This window comes from Prosopis cineraria, unplaced genomic scaffold (assembly GCF_029017545.1).
Source record: "Prosopis cineraria cultivar Desert tree isolate PC_DT_omini unplaced genomic scaffold, ASM2901754v1 PC11, whole genome shotgun sequence".
In the NCBI taxonomy this organism is placed as follows: domain Eukaryota; kingdom Viridiplantae; phylum Streptophyta; class Magnoliopsida; order Fabales; family Fabaceae; genus Prosopis; species Prosopis cineraria.
Window position 1 is genome coordinate 25077666 of NW_026555342.1, and position 24616 is coordinate 25102281.

General features: G+C 33.5%; 2 protein-coding genes and 1 long non-coding RNA gene across 3 annotated transcripts; 2 read left to right on the forward strand and 1 right to left on the reverse strand.

The window, feature by feature from the left end:
- Positions 1-6768: 6768 nt before the first annotated feature.
- On the reverse strand, positions 6769-10388 carry LOC129285510 (G-type lectin S-receptor-like serine/threonine-protein kinase At4g27290). Its single transcript, XM_054921249.1, has 7 exons — positions 9104-10388; positions 8869-8988; positions 8616-8761; positions 7892-8102; positions 7555-7792; positions 7311-7461; positions 6769-7162 (listed from the first exon to the last, which is right to left on the reverse strand). The coding sequence occupies exons 1-7, from the start codon at positions 10386-10388 to the stop codon at positions 6854-6856; spliced, it is 2460 nt and encodes an 819-aa protein (XP_054777224.1). The 3' UTR covers positions 6769-6853.
- Positions 9191-15253, forward strand: LOC129285514 (uncharacterized). The gene is made up of 4 exons (XR_008587228.1): positions 9191-9330; positions 9426-10613; positions 12756-13611; positions 14808-15253. It is a non-coding gene; the product is annotated as an uncharacterized LOC129285514 (long non-coding RNA).
- A 1067-nt stretch (positions 15254-16320) lies between these two features.
- Positions 16321-20692, forward strand: LOC129285511 (G-type lectin S-receptor-like serine/threonine-protein kinase At1g11410). The gene is given in 8 exon segments (XM_054921250.1): positions 16321-17368; positions 17475-17606; positions 18470-18645; positions 18930-19140; positions 19657-19894; positions 19978-20011; positions 20014-20127; positions 20270-20692. Coding segments are annotated over 8 exon segments (2250 nt in total). The 5' UTR covers positions 16321-16323; the 3' UTR covers positions 20570-20692.
- The last annotated feature ends 3924 nt before the right edge of the window (positions 20693-24616 follow it).

Sequence of the window (24616 nt, forward strand, 5' to 3'; positions counted from 1 at the left end):
TCTATAATTTAGATTAAATAAAAAGAAATCAGTATATTTTACCTTTTTTAAATAATAAAATATTTTGAGTGCCATCTACAAATTAGGTGCTTGAGGATTTTAGTAGCAACAATTTCAAAAGGGTGTTGATAGAAGAGAAATGGAAACATTAATTTTAAAGTGTTGAAGAAGAGAATGTTGAAAAAAAATTAATTTTAAAGAAATATTGGAAGCAGAGAGCTAGAGTTCAATGGTTAAAAGAAGGTGACTCAAACTCCAAACTCTTTCATTTGCTGACAATTAGAAGAAGAGCAAGGGATAAGATTCCAAGACTTAGGGGGAAAAAAAGGTAATGATGACTGGATAGAAGATGAATTTTGATCATTGCTGAATTTGCAAATTTTTACCAGAATCTGTTTTCAAGTTCTAGACAAAGGGATATGGATTTGGCTCTTTGCTATGTGGATAAATGTGTTGTCGATGATAATTTGCGATTAACACAGCCATCAATTAGCAAAGAAGAAGTGAGATTGGCATGCTTCCAGCTTGGTGGACAGAAAGTGTCACCAGATGGATTTTCAGGCTAGTTTTATCAATTTTCTTGGGATGAGGTGGGCAATATGTTGTTTGAGGTTGTATGGAAGTCTTTGAAGGGTGATGTGGGTTTATAGGAAATTCATAATTCCTCAAGTAGATAAACCTGACAATGTTGTGTAATATAAGCCTATCAGCTTGTGTAATTTAATTATGTTATAAGGTGATTGCTAAAGTAATGACAGATAGAATGAAGAGGATTATGCCAAAGTTGATTTCTCAGAATCAATGTGCATTTGCTGAGGGGAGATTGATTTAAGACAATATTAATGTGGCGCATGAAGCTTGTTCATTATTTGACAAGAAAGTAAGAAGGTAAGAAAATGAATTAGCTTTGAAAATGAATGTGAGCAAGAATTATGATAGGCTTTAATGGGATTTTTTGGGGGAGGTCTTGCTTAAAATGGGTTTTGATCATGTGGTGTGGGTTCAAAGAATTATGGGATGCATTGAGTCCATTAATTACAACATTAATCTTTCTGGCAAGAGGATAGCAGATTTTACTCCTAGTAGGGGTGTTACAAGAGGAGATGCCTTGTCTCCATATATGTTTCTAATTATAGCTGAAGTTTTGTCTAATATGGTTAGGAAGCATGTCTTGAAGAAAAGACATTATAGGAGTTAAACTTGCTCAGCTCCGATTTTGTCTCATTGCTTCTTTGAAGATGATACTCTTTCTTTTTACGGGCAACTAAAAAGAGTTGTGAAATGTTGGGATTCATTTTAGAGGTATATAGTCAAGCTTTTGGTCAGCAAGCAAACTTGGATCAATCTGTTTTTTTTTTTTTTCTTTTTTATGCAAATGTGCCAGGTGACGTGAAGTTTCAAGGATGTGATATGGTTGAGAATTAAAGAAGCAGAAGATCCTGGAGTGCATTTGGGTTTATCACACTAAATAGCGCGCGCGCGCGCGCACAACATTGATACTAAGAGGGAGCACAAAGCCCAAAAAAAAAAACAAAAACAAAATCAGTCAGCAAGTATTGGGCATGACATACCCAATATATCCCTAAACAGGTAAACTCCTAAAATAATTAAGCCACCTTTTCCAATTTTACCCTTCTTAATTAACATGAAGCTATTTAATATAGTTATATTATTATTTAAAGCTAATAGTAAAGTGAAAGTACATATCACTTTTTATAATATTAAGAAAAAATTAATTTTTATTAGTATATATGAAACGGTTGAAATTTTTATACAATAAAAACTCGAGGGAGTATTAGTTATATTATAGTTTATCCACATGCTGGAAGTGTCCTTTTCTATCATTTTGTAGAGTCTCTATTGAACTCATCTACTAAACTGATAGTGTTGTGGTTTAATGGAGGTTAGAATTATATCACATTGGGCATGATTGAATTTACAGTTGAAGTAAATATGTTTTTAAAAATTTTATTTTATTATGTTATTTGAAATTAGTTAATTAATGTTTTATTGCAAATTATATTTCAAATATTTGACAATGTGGATTCATTCCTTGAAGAAGATATTGAAGACATCCACGTATGCTTGGCAACTTACTTTGTAGAGAGTTTGAGTTTAGATAGTTTTGTACAATTTTAAAAAGTTTGTTTTTGGACAAGTTCTGGATACCTTGTGGAAAGTTTTGAAAAGTTGATTGTGACAATTTTAATTGTTGCAAATTTTATATGAATTATATTGGATAGTTGATAGTTTTAGATAATTAAAACAAATTGTGTAGTTTGATTGAAAATTTTATATGAATTGTATAGTTTGGCTGGTTATTTTTGTGTTTAGGGATGGGTTAATGTATAGAAACATATTAATTATATATATATGAATAAAATCAATTTCTACATCAGTTGTATTTATAACCGTTGTAGAAAGTGGAGTATTGATTCATTTTTTTAATATTAAATGACTTTTTACATTGGTTTTAGACTCACAGTTGTAAAATCGATATACATCCCTTGAATGAATATCGCCTTAGGAACTGATGTAAAAATGTATTTTTAATTATTGTAAAAAGCCTTTACCCTTACTGTGCCAATGATACGGGACAAAGCTAAAACTAAGGCATTGGCATTCATTAGAGAAAAGATGGCGATGAAGATACGAAGTTGGAAGCATTAGTATCTCACTCAAGCTAATAAGGAAGTTTTGATTAAGGCAGTGGCAAATGCAGCGCCTATTTTTCCCATGTCCTGTTTTAAATTCCAAAAAAAAAAACTTGTCAAGAATTTGATAGTTTAATTTTAAAGTTCAGGTGGAATAGAAATTGAGAGAGTGATGGGATATATTGGATGGTTGGGAGAAATTAACTAAACCTGAGTATGTTGGAGGACTTGGGTTTAGAGATTTTTTTGGCTTTAATTTAGCTTTGCTCAGTAAAGCTACTTGGAGGGCACTGAACAATCCTGATGCTTTGTAGATGAAAACATTGAAGGGATTATATTTCCCTAAATCTGATTTTTTTTAGAGGCTAAAATATAAGAAAGAGCATCCTGGGTTGGTCTAGCTTGCTTGAAGGAAGGGATTTGATTAGATATGGCATGGAGGATTGGGGATGGAAAGAGGATCAAGATATGGATAGATATGTGGGTGCCTGAGGTGAATTTGAAGCAATTTGCCATTGTTACTGATTGTGAAAGTGGAATGGTGTGTCTGAGTTGATTAAGAAGGGAGGTGGATGCTAGAGAGATTAAGAGGTAAAGCGACACGTACCTTGACTGATGCTATAAAGAAAATTCCTCTGTCAAACTTAGGGAACGAGGATGAAATTGCAGTGGCACAAAAGTAGGAATGGATGCTATGAAGTCAAGTTGGGGTATGATATAATCAAAATGGGAAAGAAGGCAGGTGGAAAGGAAAAAGCGAGTTGTTCTTTTATGATCCTTGAAGATAAATGGATTAGTGTCTGGAGATTGAAAACATTGCCAAAGGTTCAACATTTTCTTTGGAGGGCAATCAATAATGGCATGGCAACTTGTGATTCCTTGTGCAAGAGGAAATGTTGAAGTTACTCCAATCTGCTCAATTTGTAAGCGGGAGGCTGAGACTTTTGAGCATTATTTATTGAAGTGTGATTGGGTTAGAAGAGTTTGGGACCTATCTATGTTACTTATTTCTGCACTTATTTGGGACCTAACCCTGTTACTTGGGTTTCTAGAAAACAGCAAGTGATCTCTCGCTCCAAAACTGAAGCTGAATGTAGGAGTGTTGCTGATGCAGTGACTGAGCTTATGTGGGTGTCTGCTTTACTTAAGGAACTTGATGTCTCAACTGTTGCTCCACCATTGGTTTGGTGTGATAATTCAGGAACTGTTGCGCTTGCAGCCAATCCTGTGCTTCACTTCAAGTCTAAACATGTTGAATTGGACTTGCACTTTGTGCGTGAAAAGGTCGCTTCTGGAATGATACAAATTGGTTATGCTCCTGCCTATGAACAGGCGCTGATATTCTGACAAAGCCTTTGGCAAAGCTTCATTTGCGTACTTCAGAACATTATGGGTCAAGAGGATGTTGTTTCCTACATCAGAACCAATGACAATGATTGTGATCTTGATGATAATATGTAATTTTTTACCCTAAGAAATCGTAGCAGGTGGAAATTAGACTCTTTAGTCAGTTATGGTCAATATTCAAAGCTAAGTTTGTTATGAGATTAGTTGAGTGGTTAAGAATTCTTGTATACGTATCATTACACGTGTCCTTGTATTATGCTTTCTGAGTCTCTTTACATTGTAATTGTACTCAATACTCTAATGCAAATTTGGAGTTTATGATCCATTTTATATTCTAGTCTCATCATCTGGCAATTTGTCTGTCCTCTTGCTTTGACAAGTGGTTATGGGAGTGGATTAGCAAGGGAAGTTGTTTGGGGGATTATGAAAAGGCTATGCTTGCAACTATTTGCTTGTGTATGTGGAAAAAAAAGATGCAATATGGTTTTTCACCGGCTTAGGTGATTGCTGATGCTGTGAAGCTGATTGAGAAAGTGGTTTGCAGAGTTTGAAGAGAAGGTCAAATATGGTGATTCAGACTGATGTGACTGATTCTGATAGGCAAATCAATATTGATGGTTCATAAAGCAATAAGAAGGATAGAGCTGGTATTGGAGTAATAATTCAAAATAAAGATGGTGGAATGGTAGATGCTTTTGTTGGTAGAGTATTTGTTTCTTCTGCTTTTGCAACAGAGGGAATGCCTTTAAGTAAAGCTTTGAGTGTGGTACTAACTGTGGTAATATAGACATGGTTATTTTTACTGACTGTGAAAATTTGGCTAATTGTCTTGCAGGTAAGAAGGTTAAACTGTGTGAGTGGAAGAGCTAGATGATTGCTGCAGATGTCTTGAATATGCTTGATGAGCTGAGGAATGTTTCAATTCACTCTGTTGATTCCTAGATCTCTGAATAGAACTGCTAAGTTGGTTGCAATAAATGCTTCCAAGGAAATGCGTCCTTGGAACTGATAAGGCAAAACTTGGATGGAGGCTGTGGTGATAGGAGCGATATTGATTGATTGGCTTTTTGCTGCTTTGTTTCTTTTTTCATTTTTGTTTGTTTCTGGGTTGTTGGACGATTGTTTTCTGGTTTTTTGTTGTGTTAATTTGTTTTTTTTTTCTTGTGTATATTAGCTTGTACTCGTAGATTTTTTTCCCTAGTGTTTCTTTTTTTGTTTTTAATTCTTGGTGAGTGTAATATTTTTTTTTGGGTGATTAATAAATCTATTCTTTTTTGAATAAAAAAATATCTAGATTTAGGATTTTACTTAACTTGAATGAATTTATTAATTAATTATTAACCAAGAACTCTAATAGCGGTGCATCAAATAAAATAATTCTAATAGCAAGTTCTTATGTATAAGACGTCAAATTGAATGCACCGTATGTTACATTTTAAAAAATCTAGCTATTTAAGTATTTTAAAAGTTTTTGACTAGTGCTAAGTATATACATTCAAGAAATTATGATTCATAATGTTAGAAATAATTTATAAATAACTTATAAAATATAGATGGAATATATAAAACTTTTTTGAAACAATGCTTTTATCTTTAGTAGTTTAAAATTAATTTTTATCTTTGTTATTTTTTTGACTGCAGATGCCTCTCCAATTATTTTTTAGTTATTTTATTAATAAAACTTGTCATATCATATTTAAAAAAAAAACAGACAATTTATGTGACATCTAATATATGTTAATAATAATAAAAAAATATGAATAATATTTTCATAAATCTATTATTAACTTACATTGAATATTATATAAGTTGTTATATGTTTTTTTTTTTTGTTAATATGATATGATAATTTTTGCTAGTAAAATAATTAAAAAATAATATTAGAAGAATTTATAATGGAGAAATAAACTTAAAAAGAGTTATGTACAACAACTTAAATTCAAGAAAATTTGATATTTTTTAGCCTAAAATATTATTATAATTGGTAGGGAATGTCATAACTAAAGAACTTCTAATCTATCAATTATCTTTCACCCCACCTTAGCCGTCCTGTAATTTTGAGGGAGTTTACTTCCTTGCTCGAGTAGACAAAATCACCGAATGGAGAGAGAATCATGACGGCGCATGAAGAAACATGGGGTAAAAAGGTTATTTTTTCCTACAATCGAGGGTTTTTCTCTCTTCGTTTTATAATTTCTGTTTCATTTAATATTGATATAAACGTACCGAAACGTCGGTTCTTAATGGTTTGCCCAACAGTGAGGTTGTCTTTGTTTGCAATACATTTGATGGTGCAGAAAATATAGTTGATTCTTGCATTCTGTGAAAAGATTCTTGAACGGCAATCAAATTTTGCTCTCCATTGCACCAATTGCCCGTTTCTATATGATTCTGTGAAAAGTTCTCCTTCTATCGTCGATTTTGCTTAAAAAATATTTAACTTCTTTCAATTTTTTTTGAACACATTCCTTCATTTTTAGAATAAAGGAACGGTTTTAACGGCCCTTGACTGCATTCAAAGGCTGAATGGAGAGTATCCGCTCTGTTCATTTTTATGCTATGAAAATTGGAAAGAAAGAGAGAAATACTTTATTTATATTACTTTACTCAAACTCTTTCTTACCTCTGGATCTATGTACAAAATTCTTTGATGAATTTTCCTCTTGTTTATCCTGATGTGATGGAGAATTTTATCCCTGAAAATTGATTTTGGTTTGATTGATCAAACACACATTCATTATACGAAGCATTCTCCTGCAACAATGCATGATTGTTATCATAAGCTTAATTTTATTTCAAGCAGCAGATTCTATTGCACGTTTGTCTCACAAGCCATTTTCAGAGACAAAAGCTTAACGACCCTCCAGTAAGGTGATGCTTGTGTCATTGGAACAAGAATTGACTCCTGCAAGTGATGATGAATCTGTTTCAGAGAAATATCTCTCTGAATACATTCCTGGTCGTCCAGGTTGGGGCAGCGAGACAGTGTCACTGTCTAACATCAGAAGCACTTGTGACATTGTTGGTCGATCTTCTGGGTTCTGTTGAACGCAAGAAAGTCCCACTTGGATACACCTCAGAGCTTCTGATGCAGGAAACTGATTCTCAAGTATTGTATCCATCAGCTCCAATGCATTCTCTTCAGTCCAAAGCTTCCATGCCTGACACATTTCATAACAGTTTCAGGTGCTTCAATGATGCTACATAATCTTGCCAAGATCAAATATTCTATACAGTTCAAACAAAATCATTGTTTCTGGTAAAAGAATTGTTTTGAAGTACTAAATATTGATTCACTATTTTACTCACATGGCCAAGGAGGTTCAGCTTGTGATCTGGATGGAAAAATCCTTTATTTTTCTTGCCGCTCAACAGCTCTAATAGCAAAACACCAAAGCTGAAGACATCAGATTTGAATGAGAAGTGGCCATCTATTGCATACTCTGGTGGCATGTATCCACTGCAACAATTACAAAAAGGTAATTTGATTTTAGCAATTGTGGTGTTAAGGAGAAGAAATATTTTTGAATAGGTCATTTTTCTCTGTGCATACTAGGTTCCAACTAATCTATTGGTTTTTGCTTCAGTTTGATCTCTGCCAAACATTCTTGCCATTCCAAAGTCAGAAATTTTTGGATTCATTTCACTATCTAAAAGAACATTGCTGGCTTTCAAATCTCTATGAATTATTCTGAGTCTTGAGTCTCTGTGCAGGTAAAGGATTCCTCTAGCTACTCCGACAATAATGTCCAGTCTCTGCTGCCAGGTGAGTGTAGAGCGTTTTGTTTCATCTGTTTCATCACATTATACATGTGAGACAGTATCTTAGTGATTCAGTAAACATGTTCATTGATATGTGGATGCGTGTGTTGAATATTTAAGAGGCTAACCAAATAGCAGGGAGTCTAAGCTTTGATTTGGCATGTACTCATAGATCAACATTCTGTCATCTTTATGAATGCAGCAACCTAGAAGTTTGACAAGATTTCGATGTTGAAGTTGGGATATTGTAATAACCTCATTCTTGAACTCTTGCAAGCCTTGTCCTGAACTTTCAGATAGCCTTTTCACAGCTATTTCTTGTCCTGATGCTAGTTTACCCTGAAATTTCCCACATTGATCAATGTGTGACGGAAAACAGAGAGAACAAATTTTTACTTTTTAGGAACTGGGAACTCTGGAATGTATGGAGAAACCAGGAACTTGGGATATCTGGACTGCAGAACTATTGTCAGAAATTAATGGATTATATCAGAATACGTCCTGTGAAGAGTGTATGAAGAGTTATAGTAGTTATATGTAAAGCGATAGCAGAGTACTTTGTCTCATTATACAAAAATACAATTAGAAATATATAGTGAAAATTCAATTATCTAACTAAATTTCTATGATTGTATACTTTTCAATCTGCTAAACTGTTGATCCTGAAGAATATATAATCTCCTCTAAGAATATGGTGAAAGGCTGACTTACCTCCTGAAATAATCTATTCAGTGGAAGAATTGAATTTCGCATTCTATAAATTGTGCATTACATTATTGGAAGTCTTTAGTTTCGTGTCATTGATTGAAATGTTAATTGTTAGATAATTAGCCAAGAGAAGTAGTGAATTACTTTGTATACAGGACCAAATCCACCTTCTCCGATCTTATTGCAGACAGAGAAGTTCTTTGTTGCAGCTTCAATAATGTCAATCTTGAATGATGGGAGTTCACTTCTAGATCTGTTAAGTACCAGTTGAATTTCTGCCTCTATAGCTCCTCAAAAAATAGAAAATAAGGACAAGTCAATAAAAATAAATATTGCAGAATTAATAGCAAAAAAAAAAAAAAGGAACAAAACCTTCTGAAAATACAAGATAATTTACCTTCCCTTCTCCATCTCTTAATTATGAGCCATGATACCAAGACAACAATTGCTGAACCCACTGATACAGCCACAATAATTATTATATGTTTCTTTCTTTTCGGGACATGAGCATTTGAACCTAACAACAATATGCAGATATTAGAATATCTATATGTGTTAAAGCTTGGCCTAAGAAAATCGAAGAACTAGAGTATCTGTAACCCTACTCAGGACTATATCCTCAAATTTCTTACCTAGTTCTGAAGCTGGAACTCTGATGTAGAGATCTTGTCCATAATCTGCAACCTCTCTGATATCGAATAAGCTGCCAAACCAACAAACACATCCTTTGCCGGTTGTATTAATATCTTGTTTAGCATAAGCTACACAAGAACAGTTCTTCAAGCACTCTGCCTCACACTCCTCAAAACTCATGGTTGAGTTTGTGTGAAACACAGAAGAATCTGGTAGTTTCACTCCTGTAAGTTTCTTAAATCCCTCTCCATTTCTGCAAGTTTGAGAATCCTTCCTAATACATCCACCTGACCATTCATATTTCCGCCAATCTTGAGGTAGTCTTGGCTCAAATCCATCCAAACACTTGCAAATTGGGGATTCTTTTATGCCACAACTACCATTGGCACCACAAATGGCGTAATCATCACAGCGATCTCCTTGAACTGTAAAATCTGGGATCCAACTGGAATGAGGATCACTCCACGAGAAGTGCTGAATCATACCAGATTGAGTAAGTACAAATCTTGAAGTGACACTGTCCTTAACTTCATACGTGAAAATCACTTCATCAGAATCAAAAATAAAAACAGGTTTGAAAACTGGGTTTTCCATAAGAGCTGGGTCACCTTTGAGTTGTTGTGCAAACCATGGTCCACTTCTGAAGACCTTCTCTTTCCCTTTAAGAAGAAGAAGCTGAGGAAGGCCACGTGGATCCACACTATACGTATACTCTCCAGAAGAAGGATCATCATGTCTTTTCCAAGAGGTTAAATGTCTGTTCAACCCAGTTTTGAAGTTCCAACCAAGTCTCATTCCCGGAATAAATGTATCAGTTGGATGATCAAAACTCTCCCATCTGTAGCTCTCAGAGCTTTCATCTTCAAGATCTCTGAAGACGAAATTTCCAGAGTCTAGAAGCTGAGCTACTGGTTTCCTTGCTGATCTGGATGAGTTCGCAGCCCATATGATACCTCCTGTATGGCTGAGAATGATAAGCTTACCGTCATTGCTGAATTTTAAAGTGCCAGTAGAATTCACAAGTGGATTGTCCCTGTTTGCAACCCAAACAACAGTAAGCTTTGGGATATACTTGTACCATATTCCCAGATATTTCAAACTGGAATTGCCAGGACTGAAGAAACCAAGTTCAAATTTTTCACCAGAGGAAACTAGTGTCTGGCTATCAGTGATGGAATGCGTTGAAGTTATGGAATCCTTTGCTTTCAAAACTGTTGGAAACAAGGATATCAAACAAAAAGAAGTGCCAAGAAAGAAGAGGGTGAAGAACTTTGTTTCCTCCATGAGAATTTTTAACCTTCATTCTGCTTCTTAAGAGGAAAAATTCATCTTTTTACTGTTTCTATTCCAAAAGCTGTTGTGGAAGGATCCATGCCTTTTAAGTGGACTCGTCAAGATCGAGGGGAAAAAAGGTCTTCAGTTGGAGCAGGTATAACTCGTGGGCCCTGTCTACTTTCTGGAAGACAAATAGATGGAAAATAACACCATTTTATCAAGAGGGAAATCAAGGTAATATGCAAAACAATAAATATTAAAACTTTTGTATAAAATGGTACTAAAGTTGTGATTAGTACAGTTAAATCAAATTGGACTCGGTTCATGCATGCATCTTATCTAGTCCCCTATATAAGGTGTCTTCTCAAAGATAAAGTTAGTCCAATTTATAAGGTGTTAAAATATCAAATGATCTTCCATTTTTACTCCTAAAATTTTTATAGTATCTTACACAGAGTTTTATAATATCTTGAGCTAATGTTTTATAATATCTTTCGCAAAAATCAAAGATGAATGGTATAATTGGAATGCTTGAATGTTTTTGAACAAATAATTTTATATAAGTTGTTTTTAATCTACGTATAAGAGCCTAAAACATCTTATAGTAGCAGGAGAGAGATAGTCCTAGACTTTTAGGTTATGAGAACCAGTAAATATTGTAGTTTAGGATTATAGGTCATCGAGACCAACAAAACCCTTTTCTGTTGAGAAGATGTTGGTGAGAAAGATTAGGAACATTGAAGCCACTCACACAAAAGGAGCAAAAAATGAATCAAATTTTGAAATTTCATACCACTAACCATTTTTTAATTTCATGCTTTACAGTTGTTTAATCATTCTGCACAACTGTAAATGTTATAATATCTTAGTGTCTTTCATCACGTGGTGATTTCAACATCAGATGACTACTCGTCAATCAGTGCTATTCTGGAAGATGTTGATTGCAGCAAAGCGTTTTTCACCTAGCTAAAACTTGAATCTATTTCTTTGCACAAAATCAAAGTTTTGAGACTCAATCAAATTTCAAATTCTTATATTTTATTTTCAATCATCTGAGTTGAGCCGACACAATATATTTTGGAGCTTCTGATCATTAATAAAGTTGAGCAGGAGCACTTTTCCAAATAATAGAAAAGTAATTGAAAATCTAATGAATCGGTTGGAAGAGTACTGTAAGGAAGGGGTATTAACAGAAGAGAAGGCTGTTGAAATTGGAAAAAATAATTTTTGAAATGGACGAGGTTTGGTAATGGGAAGAGAAATATTGGGAGCAGAGAGCTAGAGTTCAGTGGTTAAAAGAAGGTGACTCAAACTCCAAATTCTTTCATTTGCTGACAATTAGAGGAAGAGCAAGGAATAAGATTCTAAGACTTAAAAAAAGGTGATGATGACTGGATTGAAGATGAATCTTTGATTGCTGCTGAATTTGCAAATTTTGACCAGTAGCTGTTTTCAAGTTCCAAACAAAGGGATATGGGTTTGGCTCTTAGCTATATGGATAAATGTGTTGATGATGATGATAATTTGTGATTAGCACAACCAGTGAGCAAAGAAGAAGTGAGATTGACATGCTTCCAACTTGTTGGACAGAAGGCGCCTGGACCAGATGGATTTTCAGGCCAGTTTTATCAATTTTCTTGGGATGGGGTGGGTAATATGTTTTTCGAGGTTGTAAGGAAGTGTTTGGAGGGTGGTGTGGGTTTACAGGAAATTAATAAAACTGATTTGGTCATGGTTCCTAAAGTAGATAAACCTGAGAATGTTGGGTAATTGAGGCCTATCAGCTTGTGTAATTTAATTCTGTTATAAGGTGATTGCTAAAGTAATGACAAATAGAATGAAGAGGATTATGCCAAAGTTGATTTCTCAAAATCATTGTGCATTTGCGAAGGGGAGATTGATTCAAGACAATATTATTGTGGTGCGTGAAGCTTTTCATTGTTTGAAAAGGAAGAAACAGGGTAAGAAGAATGAATTATCTTTGAACACAAATATGAGCAAGGCTTATGATAGGGCTGAATGGGATTTTTTGAGGGAGGTTTTGCTTAAAAAGGGTTTTGATGTGGTGTGGGTTCAAAGAATTATAGGATGCATTGAATTTATTAATTGCAACATTAATCTTTCTGGCAACCATGCTTGTGGTGGTTGTTCAACTAATTGCTCCTGTACCTCCAAGAGCTTTCTTGTGATTTACTTGTCTACTCCAGATATTTGTTTACACTTTACATTAGTCTTTTATATTATTTTAATTTATGACTTATGTGTGTGTGTGAGAGAGATATACGATTTCAAATTTTATTTTATTTCAATTATAATTTATATATATAGGAGTTGGATCACCTGAGTTGTTGTGCAAACCATGGTCCACTTCTGAAGACCTTCTTCCCTTGAAGAAGAAGCTGAGGAGGCCACGTGGGTCCACATGACGCGTATACTCTCCAGAAGAAGGATCATCATGTCTTTTCCAGAGGTTAAATGTCTGTTCAACCCAGTTTTGAAGTTCCAACCAAGTCTCATTCCCGGAATAAATGTATCAGTTGGATGATCAAAACTCTTCCATCCGTAGCTCTCAGAGCTTTCATCTTCAAGGTCTCTCAAGACGAATTTCCAGAGTCTAGAAGCTGAGCTACTGGTTTCCTTGCTGATCTGGATGAGTTCGCAGCCCATGTGATACCTCCTCTATGACTGAAAATGATAAGCTTACCGTCATTGCTGAATGTTAAAGTGCCAGTAGAATTCACAAGTGGATTGTCCCTGTTTGCAACCCAAACAACAGTAAGCTTTGGGATATACTTGTACCATATTCCCAGATGTTTCAAACTGGAATTGCCAGGACTGAAGAAATCAAGTTCAAATTTTTCACCAGAGGAAACTAGTGTCTGGCTATCAGTGATGGAATGCGTTGAAGTTATGGAATCCTTTGCTTTCAAAACTGTTGGAAAACAAGGATATCAAACAAAAAAAGTGCCAAGAAAGAAGAGGGTGAAGAACTTTGTTTCCTCCATGAGAATTTTTAACCTTCATTCTGCTTCTTAGGAGGAAAAATTCATCTTTTTACTGTTTCTATTTCAAAAGCTGTTGTGGAAGGATCTATGCTTTTTAAGTGGACTAGTTAATATCGAGGGGAAAAAAGGTCTTCGGTTGGAGCAGGTATAACTCGAGGGCCCTGTCTACTTTTTGGAAGACAAATAGGATGGACTATAACACCATTTTATGAAGAGGGAAAATCAAGGTAATATGCAAAACAATAAATATTAAAGCTTTTGTATATAATGGTACTAAAGTTGTGATTACTTCGGTTAAATCAAATTGGACTCGGTTCATGCATGCATCTTATCTAGTCCCCTATACAAGGTGTCTTCTCAAAGATAAAGTTGGTCCAATTTATAAGGTGTTAAAATATCAAACGATCTTCCATTTTTACTCCTAGAATTTTAATAGTAGTCTCGTGACTTGAGCTAAAGTTTTACAATATGTTTCAGAAAAAAAAAAAAGACGAATGGTATAATTGGAATGCTTGAATGTTTTTGAACAAATAAATTTATATAAGTTGTTTTTAGTCTACGTAAAAGAGCCTAAAACATCTTATAGTAACGGGAGAGAGTATAATCCAAGACCTTTAGGTTATAAGAACCAGTAGATATTGTAATTTGTGCTTAATTCAAGGAAGTAAATATGTTTTTTTGTTCCTTAGTTCATTTAATGTACCTGAAACCTCTAGCAATTTACAGTTATTTTATTGCAGAATAACCTTAAAACTATTGTCATATCAACATCCAACACGTAATTCAGGATTATAGATCATCGAGACCAGCAAAACCCTTTTCTGTTGGGAAGATGTTGGTGAGAAAGATTAGGAACATTGAAGCCACTCACGCACACACAAGGAGCAAAAAATCAATCAATCTTCGAAATTTCATACCACTAACCATTTTTTAATTTCATGCTTTACAGTTGTTTAGTCATTCTGCACAACTGTAAATATTATAATATCTTTATGTCTTTCATCACGTGATGATTTCAACATCAGATGACTGCTCATCATCAGTGCTTTGCTGGAAGATGTTGATTGCACCAAAACGTTTTTCACCTACCTAAAGCTTGAATCTGTTGCTTCGCACTAAATCAAATGTTTTGAGACTCAATCAAATTTCAAATTCTCATATTTGATTTTCAATCATCTGAGTTGAGCCGACACAAAATAGCTTGTAGCTTCTGATCATTAATAGGCACAGCACTGTTAGGGTAACCGCAGTACAGTGCTAGATTTTCTTATAAAGTAATAGTTGATGCATTAGAGGATGATAAATGGTAAAACTGCTTTTAGCTCTCAAACCATTATTATTATTATTATTATTATATTTTTTTTATTTTTTTGGTTACGGTTATTGTTGATGTTAACTAGATACATTTTTCTTTGAACTTTAGGAGTTTAAGAAATGCACGGGGGTTGGCGAATAGCATATCTTGATACAGATTTTGATTATATATTACAGTCAAAACTTCGAAGAGTGGAAGTGGGTTGACGTCATCATTACAATTTACAAGTATTAGTGTATGGATACATTACTTCACTCTCTCTGTGTGATTCACTTGCTACTAATCACCAAGTACATTTTTCTTTGGGGCCAGGAATCACCGTGTACATTGAGAATAACCTTTATCATAATTTTTCATGAATCATTATTCCTGCTTGAAGTCATGTACTAGGGTAAGTTCCAAAATCCAAAAGTACATGATTGTGTTCCGTTATTGAGCATTTCTGTCTTTTCTTGTCTGTTTCGGAGGTTGATATAAAAAAAAAAAAACCATGAATGAAATAGAAATAGAATTAGTTTACTACTAATTATTAACCCTACAGGGATAAATCAGACCGTTTTAAGGAATCCTCGTTTGTTCTTGTTGAGTGAGGAAATAGATATCCAATAGCTCACAACCTCACGATAGTCAGACAGGAAAAACTTCGCAATCTGTTGAAAAAATTTCTTATCAGGAATGACACTGCCAAATAAATTAAATATAACCTAAGAAAAGTTATCCATTTAACTCTGTCCAAGTGTCCTATACGAAGGTCCAGAAGGAAAAAGAATGCGAAACTAGAAAATATTTGATATGAGAACTTTTATATGATTGGAATTCTGATTACAGCAAAAGACCAGATCGTGAATGAAGGAGTCAGCTTGGTATGGTTTGACCTATTATCATTCAGGCAACCGACTCAAAAAAGATTTAATTAATCCGACCAATTACAATTAGAATTCAGAAAAGTATTAAAAAGTTAAATTGTGTAAATGGTCCAGCTCTGGTTCAATTTGAAACGCAAGGTGAGACAACTTTTTAGCTTTGGGTTCGCTTGTTCATCATTACAAGATAAGATATGGGAAGAAATTTGAGAAGCCGACATTCAAGGAATATGGAGAGAAAGTTGGAAAAAACACATTTAATCTGGCTCTAATATATGACCCACCCATGTTGAATTCAAAGCGGTTTTATTTGACTATTTAATTGGAAAACTAAACCTTTCACTTTGGTCGCAGGCTTAAAAAGTTGAGGAAAACCGTTCAAGAGATCCTAATTTGTACGAACTTATCCGCTTGTTCATCAATTAATTTGTCTTTATAATATATGCACACACGCATGATACTGGCTGTTACAATAGTTTCCTTTCTTGCTTTCTTATTTCTTTTATCATCACTGGTTGTAACAACGAATTTTTATGTCAGCACTGGTAGTTCTAGGTGGGTAAAGTAGGGTGTGGGCATGGGGCAGAGCCTGCAATCACTTCTCTGAACAAAAATCTGGTATGGGACAAGTCGCCAGATAATGAGGATAGCAAATGGGATGGTTATTTTTTCTTTCATAATCCATCACAGCTTCTTTTGTGCAGCTTCTGCCACCATAACCATTGACAAATGGAAATGATCCTATGAATGATGATGATCCTATGAATGACACCTCTGGAGTTCTTTCCATCAGCTCAAATGGAAATCTAATTCTTCATCAGAATCATTCTGACATGCCCATCTGGTCTACGAATGTTTCTGTCACTGTTCCAAACGCAAGAGTTGTGGCTCAACTTACAGATTTGGGTAACCTTGTTTTGACTCAAAACAACTCCAAAACTGTTATCTGGCAGAGTTTTGATCATCCCACTGATACCTTGCTTCCATATGCCAAACTTGGAGTTAACAAAAGAACTGGTCAGAGCTGGTCGTTGCAGGCATGGAAGACAGATGATGATCCGGGAACAGGAAGCTTCTCAGTTAGGTTCAACACTAGTGGGAAAGCTCAGATGTTTGCATACAAGAAGAATGTTCCAGTGTGGCGAGCAGGATCCTTTAATGGCGAAATATTTGTAGGTATCCCATTTATGAAACGAGCAACATCCACTGATTACAGCATTAATGTCACGGACAACGATAATGAGGTCGGATTCATATTTTACGCTTTTGACAAGACGGTCATCATGCGGGTGGTGGCTCTTCAATCTGGATTCTTTCAAACATTTTTATGGGATTTTGATAAGCAACAATGGAATCGATACTGGTCTGGACCAGAAGTAGATTGTGACAACTATGGAACCTGTGGTACTAACAGCAACTGTGATCCTCTTAACTATGCAAATTTCAAGTGTTCTTGCCTGCCTGGATTTGAACCAAGAAATCCAACAAATTGGTATCAACATGGCGATGCGACAGAGGGTTGTGTGAGAAAGAAAGGACCACCCTTATGTGGGAATGGAGAAGGCTTTGTTAGAGTAGAAAGCGTTAAGATTCCTGATACATCTATAGCGAATGCTAATATGGAGATGAGTTTGGAAGAATGTGAGCAAGAGTGCTTGAGAAACTGTTCTTGTAGTTCCTATGCAGCTGCGGATGTGAGAAATGGTGGAAGTGGATGCTTGACATGGTATGGTACTTTGATGGACACACAGATTTTAAGTCAAGAAGGGCATGATTTATTTGTTCGTGTTGATGCTATTGAACTTGGTAATTGCAATCCTTTTCTTTATTTTTCTTCTCCAACCAGCATTTTCCTTTGTTTTTTCTCCTTTTCTCTCTGTCTTTAAGACTTATTTCTTCCTACATTTCTCAGCAAAATATGCTAGGAAATCAAAGGCAGCACTTGCTAAGTCTGGAAAAGTGGGAATTGTAACAGCTTGTGTCACATTGATTTCTCTTCTTACAGCCCTATTTGTGTACTTCTTTTGGAACAGGAAAAGAAGAGGTGTGTATCTCATGTCATTTAATTTCTTGCTGCCTTATAGTCTGTTCTGTTGATGTTCTTTCACTTATATTAATTCCTTTTCATGAAATGGTATTGATATGATCCAAAACAACACCAGAACCAAACGTTACTGTTTTGCCAATTTATTTTTGTTTTATCATGTTCTGTAACTTGTAAGTATTTTAAAGTATACTCCATCCGGTAGAAATATACGCCTTTTCTTTTAGCTAATCTTGGTCCAATACATAAGCAACTTAGTCGTCGTAAAAATTTCCCCCCATTTTACCTATTGTCTTTATTAACTTAGATTCTTATGTGAATTTATTACCTTCTTCTCACTCATCATTGGCAATTGGAACTAAGAGTAAAAAGGGAAAACAAGATTTATTTTCATGATAATAAGAATTGTATTGGGATGCAGGTTATTGTTGAAAGCTGCTTATATTTTGGACCAGAGAGAGTATTAGACAAGTTAACATGGTTAGATGTTAGTCTTATAGAGTAAGGTTCTGACTCTGTGATACAGTACAAAACTCTGTTCTTATTCCTATTTGTATCTTCTTACAAAAGCAAAGCTTCATTTTTTTTAAATGATGATCGTAATTTCTGTGTGCTCAAAATTCAAAAGTTTATGATAATTGATTAGCTAAAATAGCAAAACTGCTAGAGGAGCATGGTGAAAACAGAACACAGACAAGTTTACTCTGGTCCAGTGATGACCTAATCTAATTCTTAAAGCATTAGTCTTGATTTCCCCCCCCCCTTTTTGATAAAGGGTTTTAAAGTTCATTTTTCTCTTCTCTTAATATTACTTATGTACATGTTTTAAGCTATTTCACCCTATTAATTTGTGCTTATTCCAGATGAAATAGCCGAACAAGAATTAAAATTAGATTCCCCAACAGATCAAGAGGACCATGGTGACAACAGGGCACAACCAAGCTTACCATTTTTCAGCATCAAAACCATAATGACTGCAACAAACAATTTCTCAAATGAGAATCAATTAGGGCAAGGTGGATTTGGTTCTGTATACAAGGTACGTAAAATGCTGAAGAATCTCCTTGCTATCCAATTGGTAATGTGATGTAACTCTAAGGCAGATTGGTTTGAACGTATTAGTATAACTAGCCTTAGTCATGTGCATTTGCATGGGAATAAACACAATATTTTCTTTTTAAATCATGCATGATTTGAAAAAACAAATGACTTGTTTAAAAGGAAAAAAATCCGCAATCACATTAATGGATAGTATCACAAGGACACTTGGTATACTCTTATATAATATATTGGTATTTACATATGACTATCTTGATATCTCAGGGCACATTAGCTAATGGACAAGAGATAGCTGTAAAAAGATTGTCCCAAGATTCTGGACAAGGGACTCAAGAGTTCAAGAATGAAATTAAACTAATTGCAAAACTACAACACAGGAATCTTGTGAAATTGGTAGGATATTGCATTCATAAAGAAGAAAGGATGTTGATCTATGAGTATCTTCCCAACAAAAGCTTGAACTTCTTTCTATTTGGTATGTGCTATTCTCCTCCTCTTTCTCTAAACTGATATTGCGTTCAAATGTCGCACACTATCAATTTGCATACCTCAGTAAACCAGAGAACTGAAATAAATTGATTTATACCTGTAATTAGTCAATTCACCAAATTTGGCATTTACATACGATTTTTCACATATTCTTCTCAAACTAAGCAAATGCTTAGGGCCAGTGCAATTAAACGGCTCAAAGCATTTATGCTTAATATGAATCGAGGACATAATTAGTTTTCATATGTAGCCAATCAGTATCAGGGCCCTCTTATAATACGTAACTTTTATCAGAATTATAAGAGTTGTATGTGATTACATTGTGGTTCGAGGAAGCTAAGATTCGATGCTTAAAAATACCATTTCCTACATATATAAAAATATCATATAGCCTTGAATTCCTAAACCTATCATATCATACTTAATCTGTATATCATCTTGATATAGCTCTGTTAGTTTCCCATCATTTTCAAGGTTAAGCAGCATTTGTGGTTCATTGCAGATAGGAATCAAAGAATGTCATTAAATTGGGACACACGTTTTCATATTATGTTTGGAATTGCTCGAGGTCTTCTCTATCTTCATCAAGATTCAAGGCTGAAAATAATCCATAGAGATCTCAAAGCCAGTAATGTTCTCTTAGATGCTACAATGAATCCTAAAATTTCAGATTTTGGCATGGCAAGAATATTTGGAGAAGATCAAGTCCAAGCAAGAACTAGACGAATTGTTGGGACATAGTAAGCTCAAAACTCTTTCACTCATTTTAAAATAAAATAATTGACTTTTATGATATTTTTATAACTACTTTTTTTAATTACAGTGGTTATATGTCTCCAGAATATGCAATGGTAGGACAATATTTACAAAGTCTGATGTTTTCAGCTTCGGTATTCTATTGCTAGAGATTATTAGTGGCAAAAGAAATACAGATTGTCATGAAGAAAGAGCATCAGTAAATTTAATTGGACAGGTAAAACTAAAGAAACCTACAAGGATAACATTCAAACATCATTGGTTTTTTTCCCATCTCTTCTAATGTTTAACCTGAAAGTATTAGAAACTGCTTCTTTGTCATTTTTCTTTATAATTATGGTGGCCTCATTGATTTGTAGGTATGGGAATTGTGGAGAGAAGGAAAAGCCTTGGAAATAGTGGATTCAACACTTGGTGAATCATATCCTCTTGATGTAGCCCTAAGGTGTATACAAATTGGGCTCTTGTGTGTGCAAGAAAGTGCCTTATATAGGCCATCCATGTTGGAAGTTATTTTCATGCTTGGCAATGAAGTAACCCTTCCCTCACCTCGAAAACCTGCCTTCTTATTCAATTCTAACATAGAGCATTCAGAGTCTTCAACATCTGGGGATCCCTCTGTAAACAATGTTTCAAATACTACAATAAGTGCTCGATAAACATGACTAGGTGTTTGTCCATAATTCTTTATTTTTATTTATTTTTGCTAGATTAATTTATTGTATTTGAGAATACCAAATAACGAAAGATGATAAAATACAAAGCTATTGCCAATGCCAAAATAGAGTCAAGAATGCTTCTACTTGTTTGCCATCACGCATAAATTGCAAGTGTATGTATTGTAGCCAGTAATGTGGTAATGAGAGAATTATCATCCTATTAAAATTTGTGCTTGTCAAATATATCAAACTAGTAAACTTGTTCATGTTCATTTAAATATAGCGTGTCAATGTAGTTAAAGTTGTATGTCTAATGGTTAACAACAAAAATTATATGTAATTGAAACTTGCTAACCAAACTTTATTTTGGACTATAAGATACAAAATAAAAAAAATTATCGAAAATCCAAAAAAGACGTTTCCAAATATTTTGCTCTGAACAATAATTTGTGTCTAGAGTCTAATTTTGCGCATAAGAGCTCTTTTAAGTCCAAGTGTCCAATTCAATTAATTAGTCAACATCAATTGTAATCAACAAAACTTCCAATTTCATTGACCAAGTGAAGTTAAATAGTAATTTATATCTCAGTAGCAAAGCCATTCACTCAATATTGTTAAACATATTTTCCTGTGTGTAGGAGTGTGAGAAATGAACTACATTAGCATTAATTTGGTACAATATTGTTAACACCTTTACTAAACTATATTCAAAAAAGGAGTAATGAAATGGGTATCCAATTGCTCACAGCCTAACACTAAAATGACAGAAGTAGAAAACTTTGAAGTTTGAACTCACTTAAAAATTTCTTAGTAGCGATGACACTAACATATAAATGAGTCCCACATTAAAAATATTTTCTATCAAAAAAAAAAAAAAACAGAGCACTTAACCCTGCCCAAGTTAGCATTGAAAATAGTATAAAAAAGTTAAGTTACAATGACAGTTATATTCTAGATGATTAAATTATTGACACATTTAGATACCAACGAATTTTTTTTTTAAATGAGTTACAAATATCAATTCACACAAACAAGGATTCTAATTACAATTTGAAAGTTATATCTAAAAGATTGAAAATTAAATTCTTTATTTGTAAGTAAAATATCTAAATTTATAATTATTTGAATGATATTTTTAACTTATTTTAAAAAAATATTAAAATCTAAAATTATTAATTTAATTTTTTAAGACCTAACTGCAATTTTTTTTTTCAAAGTTAAATTGGGTTAATGGTGCAGAACTTAATCTTTCTTTTGGTTTGGACCACTCGTTCGACATTACAAGATTAGGTATGGGAAGATAACTTATTGTAATTGAAACTTCAAAGAGTGCGCAAAGAAAGCAAGGCAAATTTGGCCTTGTTCAATCTAAACCGTCCACGTTGAATCTAAACCTTTTTCGCTTTTTTTGGGCCAATAAACCATTTCACTTTGGTGCAAAGTAAAAAAACATCGCTCGTGAGACAGATCAACGGCTCATAGGTCTTTGGATAACCGGGACTTGATGCTTCAAAAGTCAACTGATGACTTGAAGCTTTGAAGTCCCAAAAAGAAAACGTATCAATGGCTAGTAGCCCTTGCAAGGATGTTTCTATATTCTGATATTATAATTTGAAAATTTTTATTCTTATCCATTTGATTTTCAAAACTGGAATAAGCTAATGACATTTTAAAGCTCACATTTAATAAAAAAAATTTAATTGATATTCATACTTATCACAATGGGAGAATGACATTTAAAGCTAAAAAAATTTATTGCAACAACTATTTATAAATTTTGCATTGGATATTATAGTGTGAAAATGCATATATGTTATTATTAAAAAATAAATCTTAATTTATATTTTTATTAAAATTTTAAGGAAATCCTAACAAAAAATAACATATATATGTTTTCACACTGATAAGTTCTTATTGTGATAAATTTTTTTAAAAGAGGTTTAAATTTCATTCTCCCTAAATCAATCATTTTTAATTTTTCATGAGGAATTTAATGTTTTGGTATAAATATATAATGGGAAGATATGGCCTTTCATCACTTCTCTGAAAAGAATTATTGCATGCCAATATAAACTTGTGGGACAATAATGTTAATTAGCTTGGCATAGCACTTTGACGGATACTGATACTAAATGAGGAAGGCCATGATTAATAGCTTGCTCGTGTCGATGCTGTTGAACTAGATAGTTATTTTCATTTCTTTCTTACTTATTCGTGTCAATTAAATTTTTTAATCCCTCAAGTTAAAATCCTTACATTTTTTATTTTAAAAAATAAAACTAAGAACTTTTATATTTTTATTAGATGATTTTATAACTTTAGAATTAATTACATAATTTTTATAACTCAAAATTTATATAATCAAGTTGTCTTTTAATTATATTATATACATGTAGAGTTTTCATAAAAAATTATAAATAGCGGATTAAATCAATTTTTTTATTTTGGCTAAAAGTATTAAATTAATTTTTTTACAAACTCCAAGAGCATTTTTTGTTTTGTAAAATTTAGTAATTCATTATTAAGTTTTGAACAAAATAAACTGCTGGAATCCAATTTAAAATTGAGTGAAATTGTAAAAATTTGTAAGTATATTTTTCTTTTTTTTTTTATTCATAAATATATGCTTTTATTAGAGGCATTTTTATTTGAGTTACAGTCAACACTAAATTTAAATATGGAGAACTCTTTTAATAAAGATTTAAACATTGATTCATTAAATTATAAGTGATTAACTTTTTTCATTACACCTCCATAGGTTCATTTTGTTTTGTCTCCGCAAATTATGCCAGGAAATCAGAAAGAAAACTTGCCAAGTCAAGGATGGTGGGAATTTCAACCCTGTTATCGCTTGATTGCACTTTCGACAGTAAAGTGATAGTGAACGTAATGGATTAGACGAAATGGCAAAGGTGACATTGGAATGAGGCTTTATTCATGCGGTACCTAATTGGTGCACTAAAAGATACAGAATGTTCTTATCTTGGTTGTTTTATATCTTCAAATCTGACTCGTAGTCAAAACTTGAATAAGTCAAACTAGTGTAAATTAACTCAATTATGAACTGACATTATTTTTGACAATATATTTTATAAACGTACTTGATTAAGATAGTTGTGATTTGAAAGCCTGAATTAAATGATAATTCTTGAATTATTAATTCCACTTAATTAACTATAAACTATCCTTATATGTTTGTGTAAATTAACGGTGACTTTATGTTTTATTATTATAGTTTTAATATTTTCAGGTAAGGGTTCTTGGGAGAGTATAAGAAGCAAGTTGAGGCTTGAGGTCTTGTATTGAATTTTGCATATTGCTTGTTTAAGGCCAATACACATGCTTATGATTAATTCTATATCTTGTTTGTTAATTACTGGTTTAATTAATACCCTCTAATTAATGTTGAATTATATACGCTAAGAGTTGAGAAAGTATTTGGTAATTTGGGCAATGTCATTTGAACTCTATTATGTAGTGGGCTCTAAGTGACATGCATGTTTTTGGACTTCTATTGAGCCCTAGCCCATGTTTTGTGATTATAAATTGTGTATATCAAGTTCGTTCTTATATATCATCGTTGACTATTTTATATCATTATAGGATAATATCTAATGTTTTGAGATTTATGTGAAATTCTTTATAACCATGCATGGTAGTCTTTCAATTATTGGTTTAATCATTTCCACTATACATGGTCAGGTTTTATTTACAATTGCATTGATAAAGTTGATCCTTTTATAATTATGGCAGACCTTTATCATTATCTTTGTTTTTTTTTTTTGGGTACCATAATTGTCTTTTATTAATTGGTATAAACCTTTCTACTATATTGATTTTTTTTTTTAGCATGGTAGTGTGAGTTAAGTAATGCTTTGAAAAATTAGTTGTTACGTTACATAAAAAGCTTGAGGTTAAAAACAACAAGGGTCAACCTAGATCCATGAGTTTATTGATAAGATTATAGTCCATTATACCAAAATACTTCATGGGAAGTTTCATAATAACTCTCGTCTGATAGTTAGAAAAGTGAATATTACGTGCAAC